The sequence below is a fragment of the Lipotes vexillifer genome, unplaced genomic scaffold, assembly GCF_000442215.2.
Source record: "Lipotes vexillifer unplaced genomic scaffold, Lipotes_vexillifer_v1.1 scaffold1706, whole genome shotgun sequence".
In the NCBI taxonomy this organism is placed as follows: domain Eukaryota; kingdom Metazoa; phylum Chordata; class Mammalia; order Artiodactyla; family Lipotidae; genus Lipotes; species Lipotes vexillifer.
The window spans coordinates 440,781-454,964 of NW_006772773.1; the positions used below are offsets into that span (position 1 = coordinate 440,781).

Consider the following 14,184-nt stretch of genomic DNA (forward strand, 5'->3'; position numbering starts at 1 on the left):
GTTTCACACCAAAAAACTAATGCTGGCAAATTATGGTTACTACTAGTTGTTTGCTTTAAAAGAAGTAACAAACTGAGATTTTCAGCATTTACATGATGATACAGAATATAAACAGAAAGACATGTTAATATTTAAATTCCTTTAAAACATTTATAGCTTAAAAAAAAAAGAAAAAATAGGCAATTAAAAAACACTCCTTCCTACCATCTCCCTTATCCTGCTGTCCAAACAACATAAAATACGGTATCAGCAGCAGTAATAACAAAAATCTCATAGGACAGATGGAGTGAACTTGCTATTAGTACTCATGAGACCCCCACGTTTTTATTTTTAAATATGCATCAATACCTACATGTTAAAGTTGGAAAAATACAGACAAGCCATCCTCCTTTCCTTCCTGAAACCTCCTTCCTTAGTTCTCTTCCTAGCTCTTTTACTCCTCCTCTTCTATCTCCTCAAACCAACTCCTTTTCAAACTGCTTTTAGCAACATTCTTAGGTGCTTAGGACAAAAATATTTCAGTTATCCTTTGACTATTCTCACAGACTCTCATTTAATTTATTCCTTCCTCACAACGTTTCTGCTTTCCTTTCCTACTGTCCATTCTTTTCTTTCCAGCTTTCATCGTAATAGGTCAATCCCTTATTACATTCAATGTGAACACAATGCTAAAAAATCTGTGTTCCTAAAATGCTCTGTCACCTGTCCTCATCACTGAATTTAACACTTTCAACAGTTTTCCACTGTCTACAAGATCCTCCATTAACCATGCCTCATTATGATCTTGCTGCTCCAGTTAAATAACATCTATTCATTATTTCCCACACATTCTTTTTTTAAAAAAATATTTATTTATTTATTATTTATTTATTTTGGCTGCACCAGTCTTAGTTGTGGCATGTGGGATCTTCGCTGTGGCATGAGGGATCCTTAGTTGCAGCATGTGGGATCCTTAGTTGCGGCATGCATGCAGGATCCAGTTCCCCCACCAGGGATTGAACCCAGGCCCCCCGCATAGGGAGCATGGAGTCCCACCCACTGGACCACCAGGGAAGTCCCTCCCACAACATTCTTATCTTTGTACCTTTATTCATGTTTTTACACCTGCCCCGCCTTAAGAGTAGATCCATCTTATCCCCTAGGCCTTCAGAGATTTGTTCCTCCTCTGACATCCACTGTATTATGAGAGCTGGATTTCCAGTTTAGCATTTCACATGCTGAGGTGACAGAGCATCCAGCTAATGATACATAGCAGGCAATGAAACCACATAGGAATGAAGCTCAGAAAGGAGATAAAGACTAGGGTAGTATTGATACAAACCACCCAGGACTCAGATTATGCTAATCTTAACTGTTAGTTCCTTTATTTAATGTCCTATCCCTCCAACTGGAGGTAAGATCCAATGAGGAAAAGAGCACTACATCATAGCATTTTGTACTCCTATCTAAATATCTTACACACAATGAAAGCTTAATACTGATGACAGCCCTGATGATGACTAAATTATAGTCCAAGTGTTTCTAAAATAGAAGTTTATTTATTTGTTAGATAATATATCCAAAAATTTCATGTTGTACTTAAAAAGAAGAGGTCTAATAAGACACCTACATTCTGGTGATTTTAATTTTACTTTATTGAAAAAATCTGGTACAACAAAGTCAAGCTATCAAGTGATTAAAATAAGAAAAAAATATTTCTTTTTTTTCTTTTTAAAGCTTTACACAATACACTAATTGGTAGGTAAGCGCTATGTGGAAAGATACCACATCTGTCCCATTTACTATTTTATCTTCATCTCCTAGCACAATGCTACCATAACGCAAATAGATGCTGAATAAATATTGATATAAAATGAATGAAAAAATTAAGAGATAAGCTTAAAGAACAGGATGTTTTATTTTCTTGCCTTATGGTCCTGGCCAATGCAACTTGTGCAATAGCCCCCTAAAGGGTCAAAATTGTAATTACACAAAAGTGGGCTCTTCCTTAAAGGAGGTCAGGCTGAACAACCAGGGATCTCAGCAGCCAAAACTGTATTAGAATAGTTACTCTAACAGCATTCAAGTCTGACAGAAACAAGCGAAATTTCACTTCATCTATCTATCTATCTATCTATCTATCTATCTATCTATCTATCTATGTAATCTATCCCTGGAAGTGATAGTTTAGTAACGTAGCTTATTTAAAGGTATGCTTAAAGGAATTGCTATCAAAGTTTATAAGACACTCAGTATGGAAACACAATTATACTTTATCCCACAATTATACTTTATCCCTCATTGTGTTTATTCTCATGCAAAATTTCCCCTTCAATTTTGACTGTATACCTTGCAATTAACATAGACCTAAATAAACACATTTAAGATAGCCTCTATTATTTACTAAAATGGTAATATTTTTAAAATGTTGACTACTTTAGGCATAAAATTTATAGAACACTTATTTTCTTAAAATAATAAGTTTTTAATACTTACTGCTGTGTCGTCAAACAGGTTAAGTAAAGAAATTAGAAAGGCTCGTCTGTGTTGGCGGTTTCCACGGATCATGGAGTAAAGGTGTGAACACAAAGCACTAGAGGACTCATCTTGTCTGAAACCTCTTACAGGATCTTTTAGGCATGTATTGATTGCCTGTTGTACCTGGTAAGACATCTTCATACCAGCCACCGCTTTCATCTGAAATCAATAAAAGCCTTATTTTTGTCACAGAAATTAGAAGAGTCAAATTAAAAATATAATTTTGAGTATTATAGTTCGAGGCAAACTTCATTATTTGGTTTTCTTTAAAATAATAAAAATCATAGAATGCAAGTCCTGGAAGGAATACTGCAGATCATCTACTGCAATCTGCTCATTTTATAGAAGAAACAAATGGAGACTCAGAAGAGCCATCACTGCCAAGATACACAGTAGGGACTAGAACCCATGCATCCTAATTTTTATCCTGCGTGCGTGCTGTACTCTTACCTCCAGCTCAATCTTAAGAGTTAATTTTAAACTAGAGTAAACACCCTGGGGGACAAACTTAGTTGCATGTTTAAAAGTAACTACTAAGCAAAATATTTTATTCTAATATGAATCTGAGCACAACATTTGCTAAAGAAATGGTTTACCAAAGAACGATGTTTAAATTTAGATTGCACAATTTAAAAATACATACATGAATAAATCCAGCATATTTTTTGTCTATTTCCACAAGCTGCTGATCAGCCTTGTTCCGCATAGCTGGTTCTGGGTCTGTGCCCATAGCAATTAAATATGGTACACACTGGAAATAAAAATAAAGAATTCATAAGACATCACCGTAGTAAAAGCTCTATGTGTATCTTGATATATGTTAAAACTGCTATATATCTGGGACATATGAATTTAGCTTTATAGGCCTTCCTATAAATGCCATGGTTTAGTGTTTTTTTAAAAACTATTAACCTTCCCTTAAATCTTTCCCTTAAAGCAAAAAAGCCCTGGAGTATCAGCAAGAAAATAATGTGGTGAAATTTAAGCAATTTCAGTGTGATTTTAAGGTTCTTTAAAACTAAAGGGCTCCCAGACTAAGAATATCCATTTAAGATTATGATATATACTACAAATGTATAATTCAATAATTTTTAAAGCCTGACTGAATTTTCTATGTAAAGTTAATAGAGGGGAAAAAGTAATTTGTCTTCCATACTCAAAAACTAGAAAAATATAAATTTTTTCTCACAAAGTTGATTTTAAATATGGCTTCAATGGTCAGATAGTTGGATAGCTAGTAATTTGGTAACAGCCATACTCACTGTACACTTCTAAAAGTCAGGAAACACCACTACTATGTTAAGTGAATCTGAATTAGATAGAGGTGAGGAGGTGAGAAAAACAACAACAAACAAACAAAAAACAACTTAAAAAAAGTAGACACAGCACTAACTGAAATGGGTCATCACGAATTAAATCCTGAATTGGGGTGGGGTGGGGGCGAGAAGTCCACAAAGAATATTATTAGTTTAACTTACAAAATATGAAAATGAACTATATATTAGATAATATTGTATTAATGTTAAATTTCCTGAATTTGATGACTGCATTATGATTTTGTAAGAGAATGTCCTTGTTCTTAAAAAAATATACACTGAAGTGTTTGGAGGTAACGAATCATGATATCTGAAACTATCAAATGATTTGGAAAGAAGTGTACTACTATCAAATGATTTGGAAAAAGTGTACGTATGAAGAGAGAGAGAAAGCAAATGTGGCAAAATGTTATTAACAAATGGTGAAATATAGGTGAAGAGTATAAAGAAGTTTATTGTACTACTCTTGCAATTTTTTTTATAATTTAAAAGAAAAGCTTAAAAAGAGAAGATATAATAAAAGCACAACCACCTGAGACCATTTAGAATACCAGCAAAGAGCCCTAAGTATCTAAAAAATTCAAGACTATCAAAATAGTACTGTATACTTTATTAAGTAATCTTGCCCTGAATCATGAAGAACAGGCTAAATATGCATTACTGTGTTTTGTTTCAGGACACAGGGAAGAACACAGCATAACAACATAGAGCATATTTTAGAAAAGTTCCACAAAACATAGCCAAAATAAAAATCTTGAGGGTACAGGCTTTGGTTATCTAACAAATTGACTTCTGCCCCTATGGCACTCTCCTGAACATGTCAGATGGTGAATACTACATCAGAATTAGCTGCCAATCCCTTGTAGTACTAATATGTCTTGAGTACATCATCTAGTCTACACATCGGTGTTTTGAGCTGTTGGGTACTTGATATTACTTCCAATTAAAGATGAAGGAACTGAGTTCAGATTATATAGGTTATTTTTATGTGGACTAAAATCCACCCTGTTTAAGATAGATTATACTCTTAACCCCAGTTACATTACATATTTGACATTACATACGGTTGGTTCTTAGAGATAAGAGTCAATGTCAATTAAAACATCTATCATTTCAGAAGAAATAATTCGGAGTATGTATTCTACAAATATAAATTGGAAGTTTATTTTAATAAAGATGTTATGAATATATGGGTATTTTGCAGTAAAGACAACCTAAAATATGGACTAAAACTTGGATTCTTAAGACTTTGGGACAAAAAAAAAATCAACAATTAAGAGGAATAAAGAACTACTTATTTTCTAATCACCATGTCTTCAAATGGCAACAAATTTGGCTCTTTTGCTAAGTGCCGCTGCTATAAAACATACTTACCTGAACTGGATGAATAAGACCTTGGTTTAGAGTCAATGCAATGACATTTAGGGCAAAGTGGCGTACACTTGATTGGGTGTGAAAAAACGCCTCGAGCACCTGTTTGAGGTAAAGCTGCATGATGGAACTACTCATCCCTGAGGAAACATCACCCATTTCTTTTAAATCTTCCTGTTTTGCAACCTTCTTCCCTACAAAAGGAAGTAAACATACTAAGAACATGTATATTAACTTTACTAAATACTCTAAATTAGGCCACAACCAAAAGCACAAAATGTTATAGCTGGCCCAATGGTTCTCAATTTTTTTTTTTTGGGTGGGGGTATCTGTTAGAGACTCCTTAGAGAACCTGATGAGAACTATAATCTCTCTCCCTCCATCAAAATGTTTTCGTCTGCACATGTATTAAATTTTATAAACTACTTCAGGGAGTTTATGAAGGATTCTTTAACTGAACTCCTTTACCTAAAATTCCTTATCTATTAGATAAGAGTCATAGGGTATGCTAACTGCAGCTACACTCTGCATTTTTGAAAGTATGTTTTTACTTACAGTCTCTATCTGCCTGCTGCATACGTGTATCTTCTTCTTGTAGGTAGGTCTGGAGGTTTTTTAACACCTGTATTTTTAAATTTACTGAGGAGTTTTTATCAGATAAAATATTATTGTATAGATTTTTCACCTCTTGCTCAAACATTAGACTTGGATGCTGAATAAAGGCAAATCCTAAAGAAGAGAGAAAACAAAAATTCTCTTGATATATTCATATTAAAATTAAATATAACATTTAATGTTGATAAAATTATATAAACAGCTCCTTATTTCAAAAATTAAAACTTAAAATGACTGGAAGAATATGCTGGTGGCCTTACCTAGAGAAGTATTACAGCAGGTACTTCTTTCCCCATGAATTAAAAACAAGAAATTGCATTTCAAAGGAGAATTTCACACAAGAGGAAACCTTGAGGAGGGAGCAGGGCCTAGTGGCTAGGGGAGTGGATTAGGAGTCAGGAGTCTTGGGTTCTATTCCTGGCTCCACCACTGACTTGTAGTGTGACCTTAGGTGAGTCACATAATATCTCTGTGCCTCAATTCTCCATCTGTAAAATGGGGACAATAATATTTACCACCCACCTACCTCAATGGGATATTTTCAGGGTTTAAGAGGTAATGTCTGCAAACATTTTTTAGACTCCTAGCAAGAAGGTACTACCTTGGAGCTATTAAAAATATACATATTGAAATATATTCATTTGATGAAATGGAATAATTCTAAAATAAAGCGTAAAATCTTCTATTTGTTTCTCATATGTCATTATAATTGAAGCCACAATGCTGAATTCTACAACCACAAGTTAATAAGCAGCAAAATAATATTGTCCATGTTTATTTGTACAAAATGCTTATTTATGTGAGATAAAATGAAGATCCTTGATGATAGCAAGTATTATGGATGCCAAATAACAAACTAAATTCAAAGCATAGAGTGATCAGATAACTAGCCCAAGGTGACACAGGATAACTATGGCCCAGGCAAGATGTCTTTTATTAACTAGTCTAAAGGCACTATTTTCTGGATAGTGCTGCAAGTTAAAATTTACACTCTTTGTTCTCTGAATTAGATGTAACACTATTAGTTTTTGCCACTTTATAGAATGTATGTCCAGATTGAATATTCAAAGGTATACATTTGACTTAAAAGATAATACTCTATCAATATAACTCTCTAGTAAGTGATATCTGAATTTTTACTATATTTGCTATATGTAATTTTCTGAAAGAGATGAAGAAGTAATAAGATATTAAGATTGAAATTTATTTAAAGAAATCAGTAAACATTTAATGAAGTTTGGGTGACTTAGAAATATCAGCAACTGTCCACGCATATTAAATTATAAACCTTGCTAATAATGCTGCCAAAATAAAATTTCTAAATAAGTTGTTAACCTTACTGAGTAGCTTTACATGTATTTGTAAAAAACAGAACAAACAACAACAACAACAACACAAAAACCTAGAGAGTGCTCTTCTTCTAATTTTTTTACAGTGCACTCATTTCAGGTACTTTAATTCTACCCTTCTCATATTTCTCCCATATACCAAAATCTTTCCAGATAAGCCACAAAGACCTAATTTTCTGCAAAGACATGTATTTATTACATCAATGATCCCTGAACAATAATACAGGAAAAGTATACATCCAAATTGTTCCTGTGGGGTTGTTTACCCTATGCTTCTATATAAATAAGTGTTTGGGTAGACTGCCCATTGTTTTCACCTTAGAAGAGGCAGACACATATAATGACAAAACTTTGCAAAGAAAAAGAACAATTTAAAAAATATGCAACAGCACAAATTCTTCTATATCACCTTTCTTTATTAAAGTATTTTAATGAATGTTTTTATGAAACCCTATGAATTAGGGGTATAAGAATGTATTGTCATATCTATTTTACTAATGAGGAAACTGACAAATAGAAGTTACACAACTTGCTCAAAGTCACCCAGGAAGTCACTGGATGAACCAATAATGGAACCCAGTTGTTTTAATCCCCAGACTTATATTTGAGATACCAGATCCTACTTTAAACAAAAACATACTTAAATAACTCAACAATTTAAATTCACAACATTTTAAAATTTGCTCAACCTCTCAAACAACTAAAGAATATGAAGCAATTTAGACTTATCTTACCTAGACCAATGATAGCTTTTGTTTGTACTTCTTCATCTGAATGCTTTGTAAAATACATCAATAGTTCAAGTACCTTATCCTTTATGTTAACCTAAGGGGGAAAAAAACCATGTTAAAGTGTATAAGGAAGAGTTAACTTAGATAGGTTTTCAACTATAAAGGAAAAAAATACCTAAAAGCAAACAATGAGAACCTCCACATGTGAACTTTACTAAAGAATAATTCACCAATACATTTATAAATCCATGAATTTTAGAACAGTGACATTCATTGAGAATGTTAAAAAAAATGAACTGCTGCTGACATAAGCAGTGTGCCTACTAACACAAAGCTGATATAACTTGCGTAAACTTATCTTATTATGGACCGGTAACGAACAGTTCATGGATCAGAAGCCAGTCTGAGGACCATGCTTTGAGTAGCACTGTTTCAGAATTAAACCAGACTACCCTAATGCCGCCTTCATCCTGAGTCATTATAGTCATTTTCAATGCCCAGGGTCACACAGTTCTGTTTTTAAAGCATACTAAATAATTAATATTAGGATCTTTACCTTACTGTTGCCTTTAAAATCTTCCAGATCAAAATCAAAATGCCGACATAGTGCTCCAACAGTGAAAAGGGATCTAAGAAGTGCTGGTTTGTTTGTTAGCAGTGAAGTGTTATTTGGGTCCTCTTGGTGCTGACTTTTTAATTTTGAAATGGCACCTAATAAAATAAGTAATATTTATTTATAACAAACCCTCTATCCTTAAATTGTTATGTTCAAATAATTACTGTTAATAACTTAAAATTAAATTTTACTAACGGTTCTAAGTATTAAACGTCTAGAAATATAAGGGCATTCCATTGAGCCTAAAAGAATTAATGTAAGAAAAAAACGATATTTAAATTTTATTTTACATAGTAGGCAAAAAACTTACCAACGTTTACTTATGAGGAGATAAATTTCTGAAGTAATCATACTGGGTTATTAAGGGAATATAAAAGACACCAGAAAATATTGCTTCTGAGAGTGGACCAGAGAGGACAATCATCACACCTCTTATAATTCCCTTGACACTACCTCTTATCAGATGTGTTAAAAAGGAACTGTATACACTGCAGGATCTAGCAGAATGATTTTAAAGCCCAGGCACTGAACTTACCATAGTATCTATTGAAACAGGCCCACACAAATTTAAAATTTTGTGTCACTTTATTTACAACTGCCCCAAGACAGCTTACACAATGTTGCACTACCTAAAAGAGAGAAAATGTTACTGTTTAGACAAAAGTTAAAGACAAAGGTAAAAACACATGATTAAGTTATCATTTGTGAATTATATACTGATCAACACAGAGATGGTAAAGTGAATGCTTACAGTCATGCCATATTTGATGATAAGCTTCATTAGGTCTTCTTCAATAGTGGCAAGGAAAGTTTCACTCGGATGCTCCATCAGTGGTACAACCAGCTCTAGGATTTTTGCAACATTGCAGATAACCATGAAATCATTTTGTGTCTATAAGGATAAAATTAGTGCTTTATGAAAAACAAAATCTGAAAACAAACTATATATAGCTTTACATAGTTGGGAGGTTTGGTATTATTTATATATATATGTATATTTATATAAAGCCTTTTTTCAAAACAAAAACATCAGTAGAAAAGAACTTCTTTAAAGAATGAAGGGAAGAGCAGCAGATAGTGACAGGAACCTGGATTCTAGTTCTGTCACTAACTTACCATGTGATCTTTGGGTCACTTAATCACAATGCTACAATTACTCTTTTTCTTCCTAAAATGCACTAACAGTCAATTCTGAACAATGGGGTTTAACTAACGGAGTATTTTACCAAGACTGGTATCATTTTCAAGATTCGTATTTTTCAAACTAGGGTATGTTAACTCAGTAGTTCTCAACTGAGGCTGACTTTGCCCCAACGGATATTTGGCAATATATGGAGACACTTTTGGTTGTCACAACAGGGGCACGGGGGTGCTACTGGCATCTGGTGGATAGAGGCCAAGGATACTGCCAAAAATCCTACAATGCTCAGAATAGCTCTTGACAACAAAGAATAATCCAGCCCTAAATGTTAACAGTGCTGAGGTTGAGAAGCCCTGTGTTAACCCTTCTTATGATAGATGAAAATGTGGAATCCCAGAACTAGGTATAAGGCTCCTTTATTTTAAAATTTAAAATATTATATTACAATTATTTTTTAATTTTAAAAGTTTTAAAGCTGATTAAAAACTAAGCGGTTTAAAAAACAGGTAGAACATTAAGAAACAAAAAAACCAAGAAACATAGGGGACTTCCCTAGCGGTCCAGTGGTTAAGACTCTGCACTTCACTGCAGGGGGTGCGGGTTTGATCCCTAGTCGGGGAACTAAGATCCCACATGCCAGGCAGCACGGCCAAATAAAACATCTTAAAAATAAATAAAGTAAAAGGTAGTGATTAAAAAAAAAAAAGATATTAAAGGATTTACAGTAAAAAGTCTCTTTCCTACCCCTGTCCTCCAGTCACCCAGTGGTGTCCCTGCCCATAGGCAAATAAAGTTACTAGTTCGTTCTTTCCTTTCCTTTCCTCTTCTCTCCCTTCCTTGACTACGGTTTTAACATATGTTTTTTTATCTAGCCAAGTTATCATTCCTTATTCTTTTTTCTTTTTTAAAGATTTATTATTTATTTGTTTTATTTATTTATTTTTGGCTGTGTCAGGTCTTAGCTGTGGCATGCGGGGTCTTTGTTGAGGCAGGCGGGATCTTTCATTGTGGTGCGCGGGCTTCTCTCTAGTTGTAGTGTGTGGGTTTTCTCTTCTCTAGTTGTGGCGCGCAGATTCCAGGGTGCGTGGGCTCTGCAGTTGTGGCGTGTGGGCTCTACAGTTTGCGGCACGCAGGCTCAGTAGTTGTGACACATGGGCTTAGTTGCCCTGTGGCAATGTGGGATATTAGTTCCTTGACCAGGGATTGAACCCGCATCCCCTGCATTGTAAGGCAGATTCTTTACCACTGGACCACCAGGGAAGTCCCTCATTCCTTATTCTTAGCAACAGGTTTTTGACACTCATTTTGAACTCTTTGAGCTTATTATTACCTCACTGGTTAAAAACTTTCTGACCTTACATTCATCCTTCCTTTCAGGATACACAGAGGATTCAATAAAAAAATAGGCTAAGATGAATGTTTTTTTCCTAAGTAACATAGATATCCTATTGTTCCCTGCCATCTCCCACTCCCACCTCCTTTAAGCAACAGGGGATGAGTTAAAGTGGGTGTAGGGATAAATTAGTTTTTGTCAAGTAAGATAAATTCATTTGAGAATCACTGCCAAAATTTTACTTAAAAATATGTAGTAAAAAATTCTTGAAACATAACTGGCTTGAAAAATCAAGTAAATGAAGTATCTTAAATTCTAGAAGGAAAATTTAAATGAAGACGTAAATCATGAAGGAAAAGAGCTGTAGAACATAAGAAATATTTGAAATGAATATACATAAGATAGTTCAGTATCTCAAACATTTAAAGAGTTTTCAAAAAAAGGTCCACAATTCAAAGGTAAAATGGGCAAATGATAATAGTCAAATCACAGAAAATCAAGTCCAATTAGTTAATATCATAAAAAAGATGCTCAACTTTCTTAGAAATCAGGGAAAGGAAACTGAAACAACAATGAACTATACTCTTTTACACCTGTTAGACTGGCAAAGAGTACAAAAATGACACAGATTGTCATTTACTGGTTTCCAAAGAGGCTATGAAACATGTCCACCAGCAATCTGGAAAGATCTATTCAAAACCAAAACCAAAACTAAAAAAAAATTCCTTCAATCTGGGAAGTTAATTCTTCAGAATCTATCCCAAAAGAAAAAAAGCACCAGTATTTAGAAGTATATGAATAGGAATGATTATTAAGGAATTGTTTGTAGTGGCTATCAATAGGAAACAATGTAAATAAGTACCTGCCAAGATGGGAAATGGTTAAATAAATCACAGGACGTCCATAAGATGAATAATATGTAGCCATTCAAAAGGATGAATTAAACATATATCAGTTGTTCTGAGATTAGTAAAAATGCCTAACAGATATGTATATAACATGACCTGATTTTTTAAAAATCTGGTCAACCATTTGTTTACATGTATATGTGTGCCTGCAATTATAGAAACATGGATAAAGTGGCAAGGATATTCCAGATTGCTTATCTTGAGAAGAGGAGGAATAAAGATGCGGGTAGGATATAAAAAACAAAAACAATTTTAAAATGTGTCTATTGTATTTATGAGATGGCCTTATTTATATAAAACTCTATATTGCTGTATATATAAAAATATGTATATATGCATAACAAATTATACAAAACGTTTTCAAAGTAACCTTGCTTTAAAAAAATATTGACTGAAAAGAGGACAATTTATAAAGGTTCCATTATAGTTCAGATTCTAGAGGCAAGCCATGGTGTTGAATTCTAGTTTTGAGACTTGTTAGCTGTGTGACACTGGGCAAGTTAGTTATATTCTCTAAGCTTTCGTTCCTTATCTGTAAAACTGAGATAATAACGGTACCGACTTCACAATGTAAATGAGATAATGTATGTAAAATTCTTCACAGCGTTTGGCACTGAGCTCAATAAATATTATCTATTATTATTAGCCACAGATTACATATTAATCAATTTATTTCTGGATCTAACACTAAGATCTAAGTCCTAAAGGAAGAATTAAATGTTGTCTTAAATGTTGTTTTCAGAAGTACTATATATTATTTTTGTGTTTTTTTAATAAATTATTTTATTTTATTTTTGACTGCATTGGGTCTTCACTGCTGCACATGAGCTTTCTTTAGTTGTGGCTAGCAGGGGCTACTCTTCGTTGCGATGTGTGGGCTTCTCATTGCGGTGGCTTCTCTTGTAGCGAAGCATGGGCTCTAGGCACGCAGGGTCAGTAGTTGTGGCTCTCGGGCTCTAGAGTGCAGGCTCAGTAGTTGTGGCACACGGGCTTAGTTGCTCCGTGGCATGTGTGATCTTCCCGGACCAGGGCTCGAACCCACATCCCCTGCACTGGCAGGTGGATTCTTAACCACTGCGCCACCAGGGAAGCCCTATATATTGTTTTATATATTGTTCTTAATGCATTTATCTTCTGGTACTTTCCTCTGTCTTTAAAATTTCTCAGGACATCCTGAAGATTTTCACCTAGAATTTGTTAATTTAGATTGCCAAAAAAACCTGACTGTGGCAACAAAACAAATTTAGTAAACAGTTCAAATTAGCTCCTAGGAACACTGGGAACATAGTAAGTAAAAAAACTATTTACATTTATAGGTTTTTAGAGTATTTTAAAATTTAGTGCTATAATAAGCCACTTAACTCACCATGCTGTCATGTTAAGTTGCTAGATTATCTTACTCAAGTAATATTTAATCTTCACATTTGATTTTAGGAGAACATAGTATGTGTAATATTAACTTAAAATAACAGCCTAGCATCTCTGATGATCCTAGGTCTTCCATATTCAATATACTGATATGTTATAAAAATAAATAAAATATATCAAAAATGACAAATGAAAAGCAAAATCAGAATCCAAAAGACAGTAAATTTCTCAGTGACAGGAACTCTGTCTCATTCACCTTTTAAGTCCTAACAATAATTACAACGTTTATTAAGCATTACTGAGGATTTAGCTTGAGGAGTTCACAAAGAAATGGGACTTGAACTTTATTTATAATACATCAGAAAAATGATGTTTGTAGATAACTTGCCACAAATATTAGAACATACATTTGAGTACATAACCCAGTTGATCTGTCAGTGAAAATGACTGTCATCTGTCAGTGAAAATGTGGATGACACAGTGTGAATTTTAAATTTAAAATATTTACTACATGGTTTATATAAGAGAAAAATAGGACAGCTCTAATACTTACACTACATTTAGTGGTAAGATATGGTTGCATAGTCATGGCATGTTTAACCATGAGCTGGGGTCTTATTTTGCTGAATAAGAACAAAGTGGTTATGCAAGCTACCAATCGTCCAGAATTCACACCTTTATTGTCAGAGTCTGGAAAAACAAACAGAGAAATAAGACACTAAAATATGACAAGGCAATGGAAATTATACAGAATATTATTTAAATTACTCAATACTATCCCCTGAATAGATTCAGTGCACGCCTGAATACAACAGATTAGCATTTCTTATGATGCTAGACTTCCTGCATTTCATTTTTTCTTTGTTACATTACATATATTAAGGATAAAGGACAAGGAGGCTGCACTAGGGAAGGCAAG

At 33.9% G+C, this 14,184-nt stretch overlaps 1 protein-coding gene across 1 annotated transcript in view; it reads right to left on the reverse strand.

Moving 5' to 3' along the window:
- Positions 1-14,184, reverse strand: part of NIPBL (NIPBL cohesin loading factor) — a 195,698-nt gene that overhangs the window by 15,292 nt on the left and 166,222 nt on the right. The window contains exons 34-42 of the mRNA XM_007447917.1: positions 13,819-13,955; positions 9,267-9,407; positions 9,051-9,144; positions 8,456-8,610; positions 7,903-7,993; positions 5,760-5,933; positions 5,208-5,398; positions 3,161-3,268; positions 2,476-2,676 (exon numbers count right to left, since the gene is read on the reverse strand). Coding sequence (XP_007447979.1) covers positions 2,476-2,676; positions 3,161-3,268; positions 5,208-5,398; positions 5,760-5,933; positions 7,903-7,993; positions 8,456-8,610; positions 9,051-9,144; positions 9,267-9,407; positions 13,819-13,955 — 1,292 coding nt within the window. The remainder of the gene's footprint in view (positions 1-2,475; positions 2,677-3,160; positions 3,269-5,207; positions 5,399-5,759; positions 5,934-7,902; positions 7,994-8,455; positions 8,611-9,050; positions 9,145-9,266; positions 9,408-13,818; positions 13,956-14,184) is intronic.